This window comes from Amphiura filiformis, chromosome 8 (genome assembly GCF_039555335.1).
Source record: "Amphiura filiformis chromosome 8, Afil_fr2py, whole genome shotgun sequence".
Taxonomy (NCBI): domain Eukaryota; kingdom Metazoa; phylum Echinodermata; class Ophiuroidea; order Amphilepidida; family Amphiuridae; genus Amphiura; species Amphiura filiformis.
The window spans coordinates 18,076,196-18,096,921 of record NC_092635.1 but is presented as its reverse complement, the minus strand read 5'-3'; the positions used below and the strand labels follow the sequence as shown (position 1 = coordinate 18,096,921).

Genomic DNA, 20,726 nt, shown 5'->3' with positions numbered 1-20,726 from the left:
AATAGCAAGTATGGCTGTTGACATGATATGACACCGAGTGCAACAAGGCGCTTTCCTGTGTTCTTGAGTACCGTATCATACCTGATAAATGCCCCACTCTCATAAACGTCCCCTTCATTTTTGTGACCGAAATGTAGAAATTTCCATGACATATGTGACGCAGTATACCAAAAAGAGACACTTTTGGGCAGGTTATCAATTTTGAGTGTTTTCGTACTTACTTCATACTTATGCCGTCCACACCAGCAGTGGGCTGTGTGATGGCTTCTGCTTCACAATGTTCTGCCATCTGCCTCGGTTGGTTGTTAGCCTGCTCATTTCTGTTAGGGTTGGTATTCCTCTTGCTTGCCCATCTGCTTTAGCACACTCCAGCCATCTTTTACTTGGTCTTCCTCTTGGTCTTGTTCCATGTGTTTTACCCTCAATGGTTATCTTTGGGTATCTGTTTGTCTCCATCCTTTTAATGTGGCCAAAGTACTTCAATCTTCTTTCTGAGATAGTGTCTAAAACTGTGTGTTCTTTGCCTAGGGTTTCCCGGATAGCCTGGTTACGTATTTTATCTTGTCTGGTGACTCCAGCAATTCGGCGGAGGCATGCCATCTCGAAAGTCAGAAGCCTGTTTAAATGTTTTACATTATCTTAAATATAGAGATATTTTGCTCCAATGAAATAGGACATTCCTAAGCGAAGATATCGATTTTGTAAGTTATGGTATTATAAAATTGGATATCAGCCTTTAAAAATATTATTGACAATTATGTACATGCATATGTACATTGAAAAAATACAAGATGCCGGTTATGTTCCGGTCTGAAACTATCAGACAATATTTTCAACATTAACATCACAAATTTGCAAGAAACCCAAATTGTGAAAAAAAAAATCACCCCGGCAGATCTGTTGCTATTTCTCCATTTACGATCCTGCCCAAAAGTGTCTCCTTTCGATGTATAACATCACATATATATCATTTGAGTAAGCTTGAACTGGTATTTGTTGCATGTCCGATAAATGAAGAAAGGCCGCCTTCTAAATACCAAGACAAAAGTAATGGTTATTGATAGAAGTGGAACTGGAGATGGTCAAAAGATTGAGGTTAAAAAATTTGAATACCTGGGTTCAATGATAGACAAAGGTGATAGCACATCTGAGATCAAAAGAAGATTAGCTATGGCAAGGACAACAACTCAAGAGTATGTCAAAGATCTGGAAGAGTAGTGGTTTATCAATCAACCTCAAGGTACGGTTACTTCGTGCAACAGTCTTCTCAATTGCTACATACGGGTGCGAATCCTGGGCAAAGACAAAGAATGACAGGAAGAAGATCTAGGCATAAATGTTGTGATTGCCGGAGTGTTCCATTAAGGGGGTACTACACCCCTCGATAAATTTGTGACTATTCTTGCATTTTTCTCAAAAACTAATAACACCCTGGTATCAAAAGTTAAGTATATTATAGGGGCAAGGAATCCAATTACTACGCTGGAATTTCAGTGACCCAAGCGGTTCGATACTTGTGATAGAAAATGAGGTACTGCTAGGATGTACCTTGTTTCCTATCATATTCACTGAACCGCTTGTCTTGATTCACTGAAATTTCAGTGCAGTAATTGGATTCCTTGCCCCAATAATATACATAACTTTTGTTACCAGTGTGTCATTAACTTTTGAGAAAAATGCAAAAATAGTCACAAATTTACCACAGGGGTGTAGTACCCCCTTAAATCACTGCACTTTGGCACACACATTTTCCTCTTTCATTCACATAAGTATGCACTCCACAGACATTCAAATGATACGCAAACACCACATCATTTGCAATGGTATCATCACTCATTTATTTGTAATAAATAATACTTTCATGTTATTTATTTATACATTGGCAAATAAAAAGTAGTAGTAGTTGATAGTAGACTTAGTCTTTGGAAACAATCCCATTATACATGTTTGTCATAATTTATCTACTAGTACATTTCTATGGTACTAACATACTTCCAAATATCAAGCAGGACCCTTTGGTAAGCTAGCTTACCAAATAATTTACAATTGGCAAGCTTAGTGAATTGACTATTTTGTTTACTTTGGTATCATGGCACACAAGGACATAACACACTACTAATATATTTACACAGATAACTGTTTTTATATAAGATTTGTGCTGGATGAGGACATCATTGTGTGAATACAAAAATACATCATGTATGAGACTGCTGTAATAAAAGTTGTAACATGATTGGGTGATGAGGTGTCATAATAAGATTGGTCAAAACTGTTCAAAATTGTTATAAAATTCTATGTGTGTGACCAATATTTTAAAGCTTAATTTATTGTTAAATTGGTCCACTTCTGCTGACAGAAATGTTATGCGCATAATGAGGAAAATATTCTTTCACAGAAGTAACCTTTTGACAATTATCCCTCTCTGATCTGCTCTTCATGTGTGGACCGGTGGATCCATTTAACAGGATAAATATCTATAGACCCTATCAAAACACTATCCACCAACATGGATTTTAGGGAACAATTATACATCATATTTATTAATGTCTTTTTATACTCACACAATGTGTTCATAATTTCCCTAATGCTTGTAACACGTTTCAAGGCTTTATATTTCATCATGTATATATATACATATCAAATTTGATAACTAAAAAACAAAAAATTGTATCTATATCTGAAATTTCTATTAAAATCCAATATGTTTAATATACGAGTTGTAATTGAAAATGAAAACACTGCATTTGATGCAAATACTGAAATAATTGTCTTTTCTAAAAGCGTACAGAATTTTTTGTGTGGATATCAGCAATTAATCGCTAGTTATCGCTGTTGTGTGATGCATGTGATCCTGCACGTATGCTTAGTAGCCAGTGCATAACCTAAGTTATGCTTGTTTTATATCCTAATGCAAATAAAGCTGATAACAAAAACAAACATGCATCAACTTTTAATCGCATTTTTTAACCAATATCAAAAATCAGAACATGATTCAATTTTCAAGGTTTATGATGAATTTGAATATTTATTTCACCTCATTCACTGCATATAACCCACCTAATTTGGGAAAATTTGAAATTTGAACTATAAAAATTAACATCATAAATTTATCCCATGGGTAAATTTTCCATTGTTGCTTATCATATCTGGCGAGTAAAGTTCATGCCTGTTCATGATATTTATAATAAGTCATCATTTCATCAAGGATGCACAAATGACAGACTACCAGTAGAGCCTGGGGCTTATGATTGCCCAAAATGGAACAATTTAAAGCGATTTTGCACAAACCCGGAGGTGGGGGGCTTGGTCCGAATCCCAAAGACAACCCATGAGCACAACACTTTTATTTTGGCAAGTATATCATTGCTGACATTGTGACTGACATGGTTATGCCGAATAGGTCCCATTTACTATTGAGCATATCAACATGTTTGCTCAGTAAACATTATCATCTCAAGCACAAGTTTTTGCATGATTTAATCATAAAAATAGGGCTTGATCTACTGTTTGAAATAAAATACATGATTTAGTTTTCAATTCAGTGACATCAAATGCTTTTTCTTGGGTTTCCATCAATGTGTCACCATGGTTATGCTATACTTCCACCTGCACAATTGACGAGTTTGGCTAAGTGTATTCAATTCAACACCACATCATCAAAGAGGACTATATAGGACACTTTATATGTCTATCACACACCTTACAATATATATCAAGAGTCTTTGCTTAAAAAGTTACCTTTATCAGAGCCATCATTGAGCAGCGACGTAGCTTGCGAAACCATCACAGCGTCTTCATTCAGCGTAGTGATGTTTTGTTTACAATCCTCCGGTCACATAACCACCCGATGCTACGTCGCTGCTCAATGATGAGTCTGAAAAAGGTAACTTTTTAAGCAAACGTCAAACATGACAGAGTCCAATATCAGTAGTATCCATGCTGCTATCAAGAGTCTTGTCAACTTCTTCACCATCTAGCACAATTACTTTCAGTATTACACATTTTTCAATGTAAGCAGCTTGCATTAGTTGTGGCCTTATAATTATTATATATGTATGATGCAATGATGATACACTGCAATATTAATGCAATTGGTAAATTTGTCAAAATATTTTAATTACTAAGTTTATAAACAATTACAAACCTTAGTTGACAACCATGTCTTATGCAAAATCCTTCCTGAATGGGTTCATCATTTTGACCCATTAAGTTAAAATCAGCAAAATATATGAAAATAAACCAATTGTTTACAATTTACATTGTGAATCTAAAATACAGGAAACAAGTCCGTATCAAAATAAAGTACACCTAGTTGAGTAGAAAAGTGTGTGGGGTCAAAGCATGCATCAAGCAAAGCACATAAATTGGGCATAAAATACATAGTATCTAGATTCTAAAAGCAGTGAAATCTTCCAGCACAGACACATTTATTCTTCCCAGTCAACCGATGTTGAGCCCACTGAATCTAACTGCCTGGCCACACAATTTTCCATTCAGCTTTGTGTATGTGCGTATATATGAGTTCCATACATGCAAAGTGTACAGCTTTAGTTATTTTGTTTTCAAATGTTTGTTACAATCACAAAAATAAAAAAAGTTACAATGTTATAATACAGTTCTATACTGTGACATTTTACAATGTACTGTTATTGGAGGGGGTTTTGCACAAAATGTACAGATATGTGCCTACCAAATATTCAAAAACTGCCAGTACCTCTAGGCTTTTATTTGCCCTTATGAGACCCGTGACAATGAGAGTTTCTGTCGCTAAGTCAACAGGTTATCTCCATTTTATTGGAATTTCTTTACTAATCAATATTGCTGAAAATGTAGCCAAAGGCAGGCACCACAGACAACAAAATATACAGATCATCCTCCAACAGGCAAAGTCCCTGTGCTTTGTATGCTGTGAATTTTCGCATATTCATGAGGGCTATTCGTTTGTGTCTAAAAAATCATGCCAGTGTTGAATGCCTTCGCATTACATGATAGAAAGCATTTTGTGTTTTTGTGTTTACATGACAGACCATAAAAATATGCGAACAATTGCCCTGCATTAACGGATGATGCTTGGAATTTTCCTTCTGGTGGTTAGTCTGTTTATTTTCTCGTCTGTAGCAGGCACACACCTGTACAACATTCACCCCCCTCTGGTACTTGGTACTGTGCACCTGATGATATTGATTGCTTCAAAGCATTTATGCATAAAGTTCCTTACAGATGAGACCAGCTCACCAACTTGTGCGTTGTCAGATTCTTCACCACCATCCAATCTACATATCAATTGTACACAAGTTCTAACATCTGCACAAATTTACTGAAGATATAAAAAGGACAACCAGTGATTTACCCAATTTTGGAACAAGCATAATGTGCTAAGAAACTGTGTATAGCAAAAGAGAACACCATTTAATTAGATAACTTTTAACATAAAGGTAGTTTGAAAATACCTTAGTGCTTTTATTCTCATGCAAGTGATCCTTTGGATTCACAAACCATGGTTGAGATGGAAATGTAAACAGTTTATGCTATGGATAGCCATTAATGCTTACTGAACATGTCATTGCGATGTTTTATGAAATAAGCATTCAAAAGGATGGAAACTTTGGATTACCAGCACAGGTGAGAGTGTTTACTTCTTGCTAACACATACTAAAAGTTGATAAAATAGAATTCAGCCAATTATATCCATTACAACACTTTCTATTCCTGTAGGTAATTCCAATAAGGCCGAAAAAAAAGGTTTGTCTTAAAGCTTGCGCGCGCATATTTGTAAAATCGCGCAATTTGAAAAACCATTTGTGAGCTTTGAGACCTAACCTCTCAACAAATTCAACTGCACCAAATGCAACTAACCATTTGTTACTTCAAAGAAATAATGCAAATACCACCTCAAAGATAAACATAAAACATTATATTAAAAAGTATCACATCATAAATATAAAAGTACTCTAAATGATAAAGTAATTCAACTTCATGGTAACGTAAGAACTGTATCTTGTACAAAGAAATTTCTTTGGTAAGAAACATACTTTGATTCACATAACTGGAGTATATCATTGTGACACTTTTCATATGCATACACAAAATGTGACAAGCTGTGTGACATTCTTTGAATTTCTGTGTGATCAGGTTATGAACTCAGTTATCAATTTTATTCTTCATACCTCAAATATTCAGTTGCTTTAGAACAATACAGCACAAGATAATCACATACAAGAACTGGTTTTTTTAAAGACTAGCCTTATCAAGTTGTGTGATGAACTACTACCATTCATGATTCATACCTAAAGTATGGGACAGCATGCTTAGGCCAAAAAAAATTGTTTGATTGGCGTAACCTGACCGACCCTAAAAATAGGCCTGACCCTAGACTTTTTTTCTTATTTTTTGCAAAAAATGGATAAAAAAAAAAAAAAGATTAAAATTTAAAAAAAAAGAAGAAAAATTCTTGATTTTCAGCTTAAAATGTGTGTAAAAAAAAAAACATTTTTAAATTGCCGACCGACATACCCTAATTTTTTTTTTTTTTCATGTTACGCCAATCAAACAATTTTTTTTTAGGCCTTACTTCATTCAAGTAAACACTGTTCATCAAACAAAATAAACTGTCAATCATACATTAGAGTTGCTCATTCATTATAGCTTTAAAATATGCTGAAAGTCTTTATATCAAAATATATTGTTTAACAATATTTGCAATTTATTGAAAATAAAATGAACACTTAGTGGACATTGAGATTGACCAATCGCATTTAAAAGTAATTTTCAAAACAAAAAAAGTTTTGGTTGATGATTCATAATGATCATTCACTTCGTTATATAGTCTATATATCTACCTCGAGTCACCGGCACTAGATTTGAAGTTCAGCGTGTTCTGTGTTAGCTTAGCGTTACTTGGTACATGTACATACTTTTATGCGTGTGATCAATGTGTCGCATATGTACACACAAGAAACCATGCTAAGCCATCGCAACACACGCTGAACTTCAAAGCTAGTGCCGGTGACTCGAGGTAGATATACAGACAATAGTGGAGGAGAGAAATGGATGGATGTTGGTAGACTGGAAATGACTGATCGGTGGTTTGTATCTAGAGAGTTACACTTCTCTGGGAAAGTTTAAATGTATCTACCTGATGAACCAACAGTCATAATCACAAATGCCCACAACATGAATTTCAGATACTATAACCTGTTTTCTTGTTTATACATCAAATGTGGCACTCTCTGATTCTACTGCATCCTTGATATAGGTACTCCTGTGCTTGGCTAGGATTCGCAGTAATGGTCTTAGCTTCATCCACCACTGATGTTTTGGAATTCGATGCCTGTAGGAAAGACAAACATAGGAATATATTACTTACTGTGTGTCAATCAATAAGATGGGTGAAGCATTAACTAATTATATGCAGAGTCACACTTCCATTGTGCTTTACATAATTACTTGGCTGTTTAAGAATTAGGTACGGTAGATCCAATATGAACATAAATTGCGAGGGCGAGGTGGCCTAGTGGTCTAAGGCGCTGGACCATTAGGGAGAGTTGAGCGAGGGGTCCGTGGTTCGAAACCCCATCCTGCCCGATCCTTGTTGCTCACTCTGAATAGTTCCAATAGGTCGGAAATATCATAATCATATTCTCTTTCAGTCTAGTAGAATATAATTGTAATATTTCTCCTTGCTCCCATCCACCGTGTAGAATGTGCAGGTGTACACGGTGGGTGCCCGGCGTCTCGTGGTTCGAATGGTCACGTAAAATGGCGGTTCCGTGTGTCAGACGAGTCAAACCTGAGCACATAAAAGTTGAAGGCCTTATCGAAAAGAGTAGGGGGATCATCCCCGGGCTTGTTACCTGCACCCTCCCTATGTCCCAGGGCAGTAGTAGTTGTGTATACAGTGATGGTAATAGATTAGTTGTGTTAATGTAATGTTGTGAAATGGTGATATAGATAGATGTTCAAAGTACACTGCTGAGCAGTGGTGCGCCTGAAAAAATAGGCGGAAATTCCCAAATCCAATCCAATCCAATGTACCACTCTCTAACTTTCACTACAAGCTGTATCAAAATGATTGGTACCCATCAGTTTTCATATCTATTGAAATGTCTGATGAGCACCAAACATTTTGAAACAGTATGTATGAGCAATAGAAATGAATAATACAATAGTTGCCTCACTTATTTTCTAAAAATGTGTGATGGGCAAACTCAGAATTGTTATTATTATTTATTATTATAATAACATAATGACTTACTCAAAGTCTGTCTTTACTTTGAGATCCACACAAGGTGTAAATCCTACCACTCTCTTCCTGATTCCTAGCAGACATGCTGTCTCCTTAGTATTTGTATATACTACATCTGCAAAGAAAACAAGCAACAATATTCATGCTAATAAGCTTACTGTTGTTAGATGTGTAGAACTTAATTGCAATGTGTTTATCTTTATCCCCTGGTAATAGTATGTGTTTTTATTGAAGTACACAATTCCAGCTTTTGAGAGAAAAAGGTCCAATAAATACAGCTCATTATTGATATTTATCTACTTTTTGCCTGAATGAAATTTCTTTCCCCTGGCAATTCTGTGACATTTACTCTCAAATAGTAGACAATGCTTTGACATTAGAAACCGACACAATACCGTCAATGAGCGAGTACATGCACTACTGTCAGTGCATACATTTAATATGCACTGCCTGCAGGTGCATTCAGCAAGCATTTTAATGATAGAAGCGGTGTCAATCAGACAATTCAATGGCATTCATTACAGTAGAACCAATCCCAGTGTCAGTTATTTTGCAAATTGCACCTCAAAAGGAATGGTACCATAAGATGTACATGTGTACAAATGCTAGGCTTTATTGGATATGCATCTTCCTTAGGCCTTGGTGTCATTTTTAATACATGGATTTTTTGCAGAGATTTTCCACTTGTCAAAATTCACCAAGGCCTAGGGACGATGGATATGTCAGAAAATTTACAACTGCACTTAACAATAATAATAAACCAGGTATGGGTAAACAGCTTTTGGTAAGAGTTGACACTCCAACATTTCCTCTCCTACAGTTCAGATATTTTCATATTACAGACAAGCATCTCAACATCTTGCTTGGTTGTGTCACATATTATAAAGATATCATGTTTATAAAGTGCATTCTGTCAAGTGACACAATGCGCTGTACAGAATCTTTAACTATAACCTAAAACTACATAAAATATATGCAACAAACAAAAAGCCTAAATGTTGAAAAGTTGAGTTTTTAGTGAACTCTTGAATTGACTAAAAAAATATTGAAAAATTATTGGGGAAAAAAAAAAAATAACTAAGAGACTTGGTATGAAGACGACTTACTGTCTTTAGCATTCTCCTCTACGATTCTCTGCAGGTATTCAGCAGCTTTGACGGCAAGTTTGGTTCCCATGTTACGATCAAACACAGATGGGCTACCACCCTGAAATAAACATAGTACACAAATGAAAATAATGAAATAAGGTTAATAAACAGTGTTTGAATTTAAGAAAAATAAATGGTTGTCCCACGGACAACCAGATTATAATTTCTGGTTGTCTGTCTAAGTTTTTGGTTGTCCGTAGGCCTACAAATATGACTTTTGGCTAGATTTATGGTTGTCCGGCGGACAACCGAATCAGTATTTTTGGTTGTCCGGCGACTTTTTTAGTTGTCCCGGGCAACCGGACAACCAAAATTTCGAACGCTGTTAATAAATAACAATGACTTGGTAAGATATATTCTGTGCAAATTATGAGCAAAACCAATACATACAAATGGCTTTACCATGGACTTGAAGAAGTACCTGGGGGAATACTGGGCCAGAATTGAATTGTTTATGCCCATTTCCCTTTTGGCCTATTTTAAGCCACAATTATCCTCATTTGAGCCCATTGGAGCTTTGAAATTGCCAATTTTTATACACTTTGTGCACATTTGTTGCATTAGTCATTTCAATAGCAGCTCAGTGGGGCTATTTTGAAGTTTTGCCCCCTTCAAAATTTTGTCTGGTATATGCCACTTTTTTCACACTTTTGGCACTATAGCACACATACAAAATGCCATTTGTTTTGTTCTCTCTTTGCTCTATCTACTTAAATACAGTATTTTTTTATCTGTTTGAAGTATGTCTGTTAAGTTGAGCTTTTTCAGGTTGCAATTTTAGCTACCAGCCATTGGTTATTTGGGATGGTGCTATAGTAATCCCTGCATAACACGTATACACTGTACCTGTTGCATATGTCCTAGTACGTTAGACCTGGTGGTGAACAAATTCTTGCCTTCCTCAGCATAGAGCTTCTGGATGAAATCAGTTGTGAAGTTCTTGCTTGCATATTCATTCCTATAGTATCCAAAGAGAGTCATCACGAAATGTACTTAGTATCAAAGTTAATAGTTTGAATACTGAATGATACAATTTAAACAATTATCGCAGAGCTATACACCTACCACAAAAAGTAACAGTTTTATGAGCCGTCATTGTTCGCAAGTTGTTTAATTCAACAAAAATCCTAAATATAAATTTGGTTATGTTATATGCAATTTTGACCACCAGAAAAAGTCCATCATCCAAATCAAAAGTTGCACTTTCAATGGACATCGTACAGCACAGAACAATGGGGGCTTATGAAACTGAGTAGTTACTTTTTGTGGTAGGTGTATAATACACTGTATATCATACATTGTATAAAACATGGCAAAGGGGTCAACTTTTGCATGAGTTTGCTTAGATAAGCTTAGAGAGGATATGGGAATATGCTTAGGAACATCAGAAATTGAGCAGCATTATGTACAATTACAGGTTTGCATTGACTTTTTCCAAGAATTAACTTGGCTAGAACCAGAGATCTATTTCACTTACGTATAACATTTACAACGCTTTGAAAGTCTCAAAATCACAACGCATTGTAAAATCCATTTCACTAAAATGATTGGCGATCGATACTCTTTGTAAGTAATAGGGACTACATCCAGGTATTCTCTGTAAAGTTACAACTAATAAATGGTATTCAAATCTTGCAAATGGTTACTTGAGTTGCGGAGGGTTAAAAGTTTAGTCAAATAATACCAGCTAGCTTTGTCATAATTTTTCTACAATTTATGCCATGCAAAAAAATAATTATTAAATGCATAAATCACCATTCCCTACAACTTGTCTTCTACAATTGTGCAAAAAAAGGCGAAATCAACTTAAAATCTGAACTCTCTCACATCCTTTGTGCAGGTGAGGGGAGGGGGGCTGCTGGCAGCTGTGGAATCAACATCCCCATTCCCCAATATACAACCACAAAAATATAACATTGTATTTTATTTCGGAGGAAAATAAGAACATGCTATTTACGCTGTTAGTAGCATTTGATTAATAAAGCGATGTAACAGACAATTTGTTAGATTTTGCTAGAAAATTGGAAAACAAAAACTTGTGTCTAACTTACACAAAATGCAAGTTCATAAAATATCACAATTTTATCAAAAATTGAGATGTATGTTTGTAGACAAGAGTCTCATTTTAAAAATTGTATGAATAGTATCATTGTTTTTGTGGGTAATTTGGGTTTAATTAAAAAAGCATTTCTATTGGACTCACTGAGCTTTATTTACAATCCAAGAATAAAAATCTCTGAATGGTTTTAACCTAACATGACTAGAGGCCACAAAATACCACGAGGATTAGCACTGTGCATGCATGAATCCCACGTGATCCGATGATGCAATCACCCTTTTTGCTATATGCTCAGGGAAACCCCTGTAGCTACTGGTCAGAGATCATGTGCTTGGCATGCGAGGGGACAAGGTTTGAATTCGGGGGAACCAAGTTACTTCTTTGGTCATCTTCTCTCCTTTTTTCGCTTTTTCTTTAACTTCGATAGAAAAAAGCAGTGTTCAGTGTTAGGGCTAAGTTTCCAGCAACATTAATACTAGACTATGACTATAAACTCTGATACATAATGCTACCATGTAGTTGTTTTTGTTATTTCTACTAGACTAGTGCAATATTTTGGCAGCAATTATTATTCATCAGCAAGAAAATTCTCACATGCTTAAAAGAGTGACGACATCACTTTTGTGAAGCTCTATACCATGCTAACAGATAAAGCATTCAGGGAAGGATATGCACCAAATGCATTCAGATTACAACACAATAAAGTAGCTTGGGTTTGGGGAAAGATATGCACCAGATGCATTCAGATTACAACACAATAAAGTAGCTTGGGTTTGGGGAAGGATATGCACCAGATGCATTCAGATTACAACATAATAGAGCAGCTTGGGTTCGGGGAAGGATATGCACCAGATGCATTCCGATTACAACACAATAAAGTAGCTTGGGTTTGGGGAAAGATATGCACCAGATGCATTCAGATTACAACACAATAAAGTAGCTTGGGTTTGGGGAAGGATATGCACCAGATGCATTCAGATTACAACACAATAAAGTAGCTTGGGTTTGGGGAAAGATATGCACCAGATGCATTCGGATTACAACACAATAAAGTAGCTTGGGTTTGGGGAAGGATATGCACCAGATGCATTCAGATTACAACACATAGTAGCTTGGGTTTGGGGAAGGATATGCACCAGATGCATTCAGATTACAACACAATAAAGTAGCTTGGGTTTGGGGAAGGATATGCACCAGATGCATTCAGATTACAACACAATAAAGTAGCTTGGGTTTGGGGAAGGATATGCACCAGATGCATTCAGATTACAACACAATAAAGTAGCTTGGGTTTGGGGAAAGATATGCACCAGATGCATTCAGATTACAACACAATAAAGTAGCTTGGGTTTGGGGAAGGATATGCACCAGATGCATTCAGATTACAACACATAGTAGCTTGGGTTTGGGGAAGGATATGCACCAGATGCATTCAGATTACAACACAATAAAGTAGCTTGGGTTTGGGGAAGGATATGCACCAGATGCATTCAGATTACAACACAATAAAGTAGCTTGGGTTTGGGGAAGGATATGCACCAGATGCATTCAGATTACAACATAATAAAGTAGTTTGGGTTTGGGGAAGGATATGCACCAGATGCATTCAGATTACAACACAATAAAGTAGCTTGGGTTTGGGGAAGGATATGCACCAGATGCATTCAGATTACAACACAATAAAGTAGCTTGGGTTTGGGGAAGGATATGCACCAGATGCATTCAGATTACAACACAATAAAGTAGCTTGGGTTTGGGGAAAGATATGCACCAGATGCATTCAGATTACAACACAATAAAGTAGTTTGGGTTTGGGGAAGGATATGCACCAGATGCATTCAGATTACAACACATAGTAGCTTGGGTTTGGGGAAGGATATGCACCAGATGCATTCAGATTACAACACATAGTAGCTTGGGTTTGGGGAAGGATATGCACCAGATGCATTCAGATTACAACACAATAAAGTAGCTTGGGTTTGGGGAAGGATATGCACCAGATGCATTCAGATTACAACACATAGTAGCTTGGGTTTGGGGAAGGATATGCACCAGATGCATTCAGATTAAAACACAAAGTATAGCTTAGGTTTGGGGGAAGGATATGCACCAGATGCATTCAGATTACAACACAATTAAATAGCTTGGGTTTGGGGAAGGATATGCACCAGATGCATTCAGATTACAACACAATTAAATAGCTTGGGTTTGGGGAAGGATATGCACCAGATGCATTCAGATTACAACACAATTAAATAGCTTGGGTTTGGGGAAGGATATGCACCAGATGCATTCAGATTACAACACAATTAAATAGCTTGGGTTTGGGGAAGGATATGCACCAGATGCATTCAGATTACAACACAATAAAGTAGCTTGGGTTTGGGGAAGGATATGCACCAGATGCATTCAGATTACAGCACAAAGTAGCTTGGGTTTGGGGAAGGATATGCCCCAGATGCATTCAGATTACAACACAATTAAATAGCTTGGGTTTGGGGAAGGATATGCACCAGATGCATTCAGATTACAACACAATTAAATAGCTTGGGTTTGGGGAAGGATATGCACCAGATGCATTCAGATTACAACACAATAAAGTAGCTTGGGTTTGGGGAAGGATATGCACCAGATGCATTCAGATTACAGCACAAAGTAGCTTGGGTTTGGAAATGCTTCAAAATATGCACAAATTTGCATGCTGCAAACTAGCATAAATGTGCATGCATAAGGTAGACAGTCACTTCCAGAATTTGCATTATAATGTAATGTGCAAATACATGGATTTAGTCAATTTGTGCCGAAATTCCTTCCCACAAGGCAATAGGCGTATTGCATAACAAAGGAGATGGATTAACCTCCGAACTGTATCTATTGTTATGCAATACGCTTATTGCATTGTGGGGAGAAATTTCGGCACAAATTGACTTCCGCTAGAGAAACCCTGAATCCGTGTATTGGCAAATGCACTTTGCCAAATTTGCATCAGTACATAGATTGCATGAATTTGATTAAATATACCTGTATAAATTTGCATTTAGAGGCAGAATATAATGCAGAGATTTCAACAGCAAGATTTGGAGCATATTATTCATATGCAAATTGGAGACAGCTCTGATTCAAACGAAATATAGGTATGTGTTGCCTGTTATGTCATTTTATCCCTGTTTTTTATTTCTCTTTATTGAATGATTATAATCCACATAAATGAAGTCATCCCGCTTTTGATGAAGTTTCCATTCCATGTTCACAGGAATGAATCAGATCTGTTCTTAAAGAATAATTTGAATAGCCACAGGAACGTAAGATATAGACGGCTAAGTTTGTGCATAATATATTAGCTTACCAACATGCCCAATACACATACACAATTCTCTGGTATATCATGGCTACTTGTTATATCTTCCTTATAGCATGTGTTTTATGATGACTGATCTGTCGTATTAATCAAGTTTTACCTGAAAATGACATTCTGATCATATCAATGTTTCAAAAATGATAAAAATCCATATACAATCCCAAAATGAGATCCAAGAAGTATAGCAAAGAAAATTGGTCATAAAATGGTCACAGCCATGGAAGTTTGACACTTAAGACTCAATAATAAACAATAATTTTGTTTTTTAGTTGTAAAATATCCAAAACAATACAGTCTCAATGAGGCTACGCTCTCATCAGTCAGCTTAAATTCAACAACATGCAATAACAAGTAGTCATGGACCAAGAGGAAAAGTGACTGTTACCATGGTTACATCATGCTTTATTATGGTTAGAAAACTTGCCTAATTATTATTCCTCTTTGGATTTGGTCATCAATCTTAGCACCTAGATGGACAACATCACCCTTTGTTAAGGGATGAAATATAAATAAATCACAGCAAGACAAAAAAACAAAAAAATATTAATATGATAACAACCCAGAACATCAATGTTGCATCATCACCATAAGTCGCTGAATACTGGGTGAGGTTGCCGTAAGAATACTGCTTTTACTTCACTTTAGTATCTTTTGATACAAATTACACCTAAAGAAACCTAGTTGCATTTCATAATTGATATACAACACACAAGAATCTTGTCAAATTACATCAGTTTGCTTTTAATGAAAAATCACAGTACAAGTCGGTAATTGAATATATAGCAGTAAAATACTTATTTTGAAACAAATGAAAATAGTTGCAATTTGTACTATCAAACTTGTCATATAGTGTCAGTGTCTATAAAAATACTATTCATAGTTCAAAAATTTGACTATACAAAGCAGTATTCTTTCATCATTTGCAAGCTGTACAGCTGTAAGTGTTATAAGTATTGGGGTGTGAATGTGGGTCCATGGCTATGTGTACAAATGTGCATGCCTAGCTTTTTGCCGGCAAATGAGGACACACATGACATTTCACAATTACACCGTGGACCTCTCTGTGATGGGAGACTGTCCTCGGTTCAAGGTCTGCAAACATCCACAATATGCATGTATAATGCATTTGTGAGATATGTCCTCTATCTTATATTATATCTACCGTCAGCTTTTGCTAGGCAAAATTTCATATTTATACACTTTCACACACAAAATGTGTCAACTGAGTACGGATGCAGATGTCTGCGTTTGCATAATCCTAAACTGTGTCCATGTTCGGAGGAGATTACATGTGGGGTGGGGGGGTTGGTTGTTGTGAGTATGGATGCATGCAATAGAAACAGCATAACTGCATCAGTGTACAGCTTGCAATATGTCCAGCTTGCTTTATTCTTGGAAACAACAAGAGCAGTTTAAGCAGTAACAGCAGCAGTTTGAGTCAAAGGGAAATTTTCAAAGTACATTTGCTAGGTGTGAAATATATGACGGTCAATCAAAATGTTTTGCTCAAACCCTTCTATCTTTGCTTACGAAATATGGTAGGGGTTGAAGCAGAACTTATTGAATGACTGTCAAATAAAAAACATGTTCAAAAAACAGAATGTACAATTTGGAAATGTTCTTCCTCCTTTGTAAAGTGATGGGGCAATTGAAAATTGTCCTGAAAGATACAGGAAAATGGTACATTTTTATCTTATTAGTATGATACTATTATGGGGAATCTCAATAGTATTATTCATTGAGTATATGAAGGGTATGGGAAACCGGTTTTTAACATAACTATAGCTGCTGCTGCCTGCCTCTGCTCTTGTCTTTGTTAAGAATAAGCACTGCTTTGATCCAGCAATTCCCCCTAACGTATCATGCGTATAACAAACCTCAGTATAACTCCTACAAATATTTCTGCATCATGTTTTCTCTTGATATGATCCATGTCCCCCTGTGAAGGAACAGGTTGGATATGAAAAAATCCACTTCAATGATTAGTATCCTCTGTGTGGATGGATACCATGCCCATGGATTATGTGGTTATATCAATGAGGAAGAACCAAAGAGTACTCTGCCATGTTTGTGTGTTGCTCATGGAGGGTAAAATATTGTACCTTGGGTTATTTCGCTATGCAACCAGCATACACCGACTCAGCGTTCTGCATGTAGCCAGAGATGGGCATTAAGTATTGCATGAGCATCCTTTGTAATGCTCGATCTTAAAGACGCCAATAATTATTCCATGTCAGGTTTAGGATGATAAATGCCTGTGGCACACCTTTTTCTCTCCATCAGTGATAAACCACCAAAATGGCAGATTTACCATAGCATAACACACAATTTTGAGAGGTACTCTTTAGGTCTAATCTTGGGTGGGTTATATAAAGATCTGTAGTGTCATGGGTTTTGCTATCAAATCATGTGATGTTATAAACCATATCATCAGTTGAATACAGCAAGGTTATGAGTACTTATCACCTTCCTGCATTTAACTGATGATGATTACCATGTCATATGGCCAAATTTTAAATCATTGTAAAAAATAATACAATTTTAGAAAACAGAGAAAGAAATTAAGCAAGAATTTGCTTTTAATAATGAGAAATTCTATTGAAATTGTATATACGAAAAACAAACAGAATGTGGAGACTAGTGCAAAAATGATTACATTACAACATAAATCAACCAGATTATAAATTCCAGAAGTTATTACTGATTGAGTGAAGTAAAAGTTTCATTATTCATGGATAATATCAAAACTCTCCATATGGAGGACAGACATGATGTTGTGTGGTTTATACCTCCAAAAATGAAATGTCTGAAAACCCATGAGGGTGTATAATTTAATGTGGGTTAGTCTAACACACAATTGACTACATAAAGATAAAAACGTTGAACTAAATTAACTAAGAATTCACAAAGATCTTGTTGATAAAAATTAATCTTTGGGAGATAGGACAACAATATTTCACAACAAAATCTTTGCTTCGTCACCTTGAACAAAATATTAAATCGAACTGTTAAACATTAATCATGTTAATATCATGCGGAATAAATCCTGGTGCATGGCATCCAACAGAGGGCGCTTTTTTGACACACACAATAACGCACCTGATCATCAAACCTCGCTGTACATTGTCCTCAATCTTGTGTTTTAAGTGATCCACATCAGCCTGTAAAAGGGAATGCAACGGGGTACACAGTCGCCACACACAACTAACAAATCTTATCAATTTTTTATTTATCTTTAAAAAGTTTTTTAAAAAAAAGAAAAATTCTGATGGTAAGCAGATGAAAATGAATGCTGTTATGTCAGCGAAAGAGGTTCATGGTATGTATGACCTATAGACAGACATTGAATATAAAGAGCACCATCAAATGAGATTACAAGTGGAGTTGATGTAATAAATCTGTAATTTCATCTTCCGCTATATTTAGAAGGCCATATCTCTGTCATTTATTCTGATATCTTTAAACACTTATATTTTATGCAATAAATGAATAGATATTTATCTAAATTGATTTTTTACCAAAAATAAATTATAAAATAGCCTTTTTATTAATTACTTAATCGGAAAATTGATTTTGAACCAAAAATGTATTATAAAATAGCCTTTTTTATTAATTATTTTAAGAAATATTTATCGGAAAATTGATTTTGCACCAAAAATGTATTATAAAATAGCCTTTTTAATAAGAAATCAGAAAATTTATTTTGTACCAAAAATGTAATATAAAATAGCCTTTTTATTACCGTATTCGTCCGAGTATAGTCCCACATTTTTCACAATTGGGGGTGGGATTATACTCGAATGAATGATCCTAGCATCTAGGTCTAGGTCCAGGGACACTCCAAAACCGGAAAAAATAAACTTAAAAAAAAAAAAAAAAAAAAATTCGAGTATAATCCCACCCCCCAATTGTGAAAAATGTTCACATAAAAAACGGGTGGGACTATACTCGGACCAATACGGTAATTACTTTAAGGGCTGGGGTATGAACGTTTGGACAGTATTTATTTTGAGACATTAGAGCACATCAGACATATCGAATTGCATTCTGAATACGAAGAATGTCCTTCTGATATCAAATAATTTTGATTTTTGAAATTCGCAATTTTTAAATTAAAATACACATTTTATGGCAAATCATTAAAATTGATATTTTTGATATTTAACAGCACGCTAGTAAACTTTATAAATCTGATGATTTATACTTAAAGTGTATGTAGGTGGGATGAAAAGCCGACGATCAATTGAAATTTTGACCTTTCATTATTGAAGATATGGATTTTTTCCCAAAACACCAAAAAAAATTAGGTCTTTTTGGGAAAAAAATCCATATCTTCAATATGAAAGGTCAAAATTTTCAATTGACCGTCGGCTTTTCCTCCCAGCTACATACACTTTAAGAATATATCATTAGATTTATATAATTAACTTCGAGGACTGTTATATATCAAAAATTTGAGAAATATCAAATTTTTATAATTTGTCATAAAATTTGTATTATATTGTGATTTTCAAAAATGAAAATTATTTGATATCAGAAAGACATGCTTCGTATTCAGAATGCAATTCGATAGGTCTGAGGTGCTCTCATGTCCCACAAAAAATACTGTCAAAACGCAATAAACGCTCATTCTAGATCCCTTAAGAAATATTTATCAGAAAATTGATTTTGTACCAAAATGTATTTTAAAATAGCCTTTAAAAAAAAAAAAAAAAATCAGAAAATTTATTTTGTACCAAAAATGTAATATAAAATAGCCTTTTTTTTTTTATTACTTTACGAAATATTTAGTAGAATTTGCCAGATGACAGCTTTCTGTAAAGAATTTGAAAAAAACAAATGGCTACATCATATTGGGGCTGTGTGGTCTGGTTAAGTAAGTATTCAGATGTTTAATTATTTACTTCTGAAAATAAATTATTCATTAATGAGTGAATGCTTTTAGTCATCCAGTAGTTATAAGGGTTTGGACATAATTCTAATATGCTGGAACTTACTTTTTGCAACTTTGCTATGTTGCATCTGGAACCACCAGACTTCACTGACCCGCTGGACTGGTCACATGATAGACCAGTGGGTCAGTTGCCTGGTGAAGTCTGGTCATTTCCGAACAGATACAACATAGCAAAGTTGCAAAAAGTAAGTTCCAGTATATTAGATTTAAATCCAAACTCTACAAGTAAATTATTTATTGTTAACCAAATTATTTACACATGCTTTGGGGAAAAACAGGTAGACTAAAGCTAACAAATAAATTACAATTATAAAGGAAAGGGGGAACACTTTTGAATAATTTTATGATTGAACAAAGGGAACAATTTATGCCACAAAGTTGAAGCTATAAGATACATTTCACAATTGTGTGTATGATGCAATCAACTAACAAGACTGTAGTAGGCCTAAGTTCTGTTTTTCTTTCTTTCTACAAAGCTTGAATCTCAGAAAAGACTAATTCAATTCCCAAGCAGTTTCCAGCAAAATACGGTTCATAAAAAATGTGATTAAGTAGAAAAGCTAATATAGCTGACATTCAAGTCTTTTTGTTTGATTACATCACATAAACATGGATCAACAATTGACAAACATATAAGACGGTGTACATGATTGGAGGAGATGTCCATGTATACATATATATGTACAATATGTGCAATAATGCAATATAAATGGTTAATATTTATATAATTAGTTACATTTACAAAGGTTGAATATAGTGCTTATGTACAAGCTGCAATTAAATCTTTACAGATAAATACTACTTTAGAAAATTTTCAATTTTACAACATCAGTTCTAAATCGCCAAAATAGTATTCCCTGGTATCAAGGATTTCTATCTTTACTTAGGCCTGACGTTGAAACAAATCCAGTAATGGGTTAGGGATATCCATCAAGTGATGAAGAGTGGGCATTGACAAGCTC

The 20,726-nt window shown here is 35.2% G+C and overlaps 2 protein-coding genes across 9 annotated transcripts in view; both read right to left on the bottom strand.

Annotated features, from left to right (window-relative positions):
• Positions 1-228: 228 nt before the first annotated feature.
• LOC140159444 (uncharacterized) lies at positions 229-600 on the bottom strand. Its single transcript, XM_072182922.1, has one exon. It carries the CDS (start codon positions 598-600, stop codon positions 229-231), a length of 372 nt encoding a protein of 123 aa, XP_072039023.1.
• A 1,214-nt stretch (positions 601-1,814) lies between these two features.
• Positions 1,815-20,726, bottom strand: part of LOC140158734 (ATP-dependent 6-phosphofructokinase-like) — a 58,287-nt gene continuing 39,375 nt past the window's right edge. For 4 of the 8 annotated variants that reach the window (XM_072181929.1, XM_072181933.1, XM_072181934.1 and 1 more), the window contains 6 exons: positions 15,235-15,296; positions 10,240-10,351; positions 9,352-9,451; positions 8,255-8,360; positions 6,567-7,330; positions 1,815-6,307 (listed from right to left, as the gene is read on the bottom strand). In XM_072181929.1, coding sequence (XP_072038030.1) covers positions 7,207-7,330; positions 8,255-8,360; positions 9,352-9,451; positions 10,240-10,351; positions 15,235-15,296 — 504 coding nt within the window. In that variant the 3' untranslated portion in view covers positions 1,815-6,307; positions 6,567-7,206. Of the gene's footprint in view, positions 6,308-6,566; positions 7,331-8,254; positions 8,361-9,351; positions 9,452-10,239; positions 10,352-15,234; positions 15,297-16,687; positions 16,750-17,909; positions 17,972-20,726 lie in introns of those variants that run through there. The other 4 variants (XM_072181931.1, XM_072181936.1, XM_072181932.1 and 1 more) reach the window with 3 other exon arrangements.

Excerpts from the sequence above, each read along its gene's own strand:
- LOC140159444 (XM_072182922.1), bottom strand. The coding sequence starts at position 600 with ATGGCATGCCTCCGCCGAATTGCTGGAGTCACCAGACAAGATAAAATA.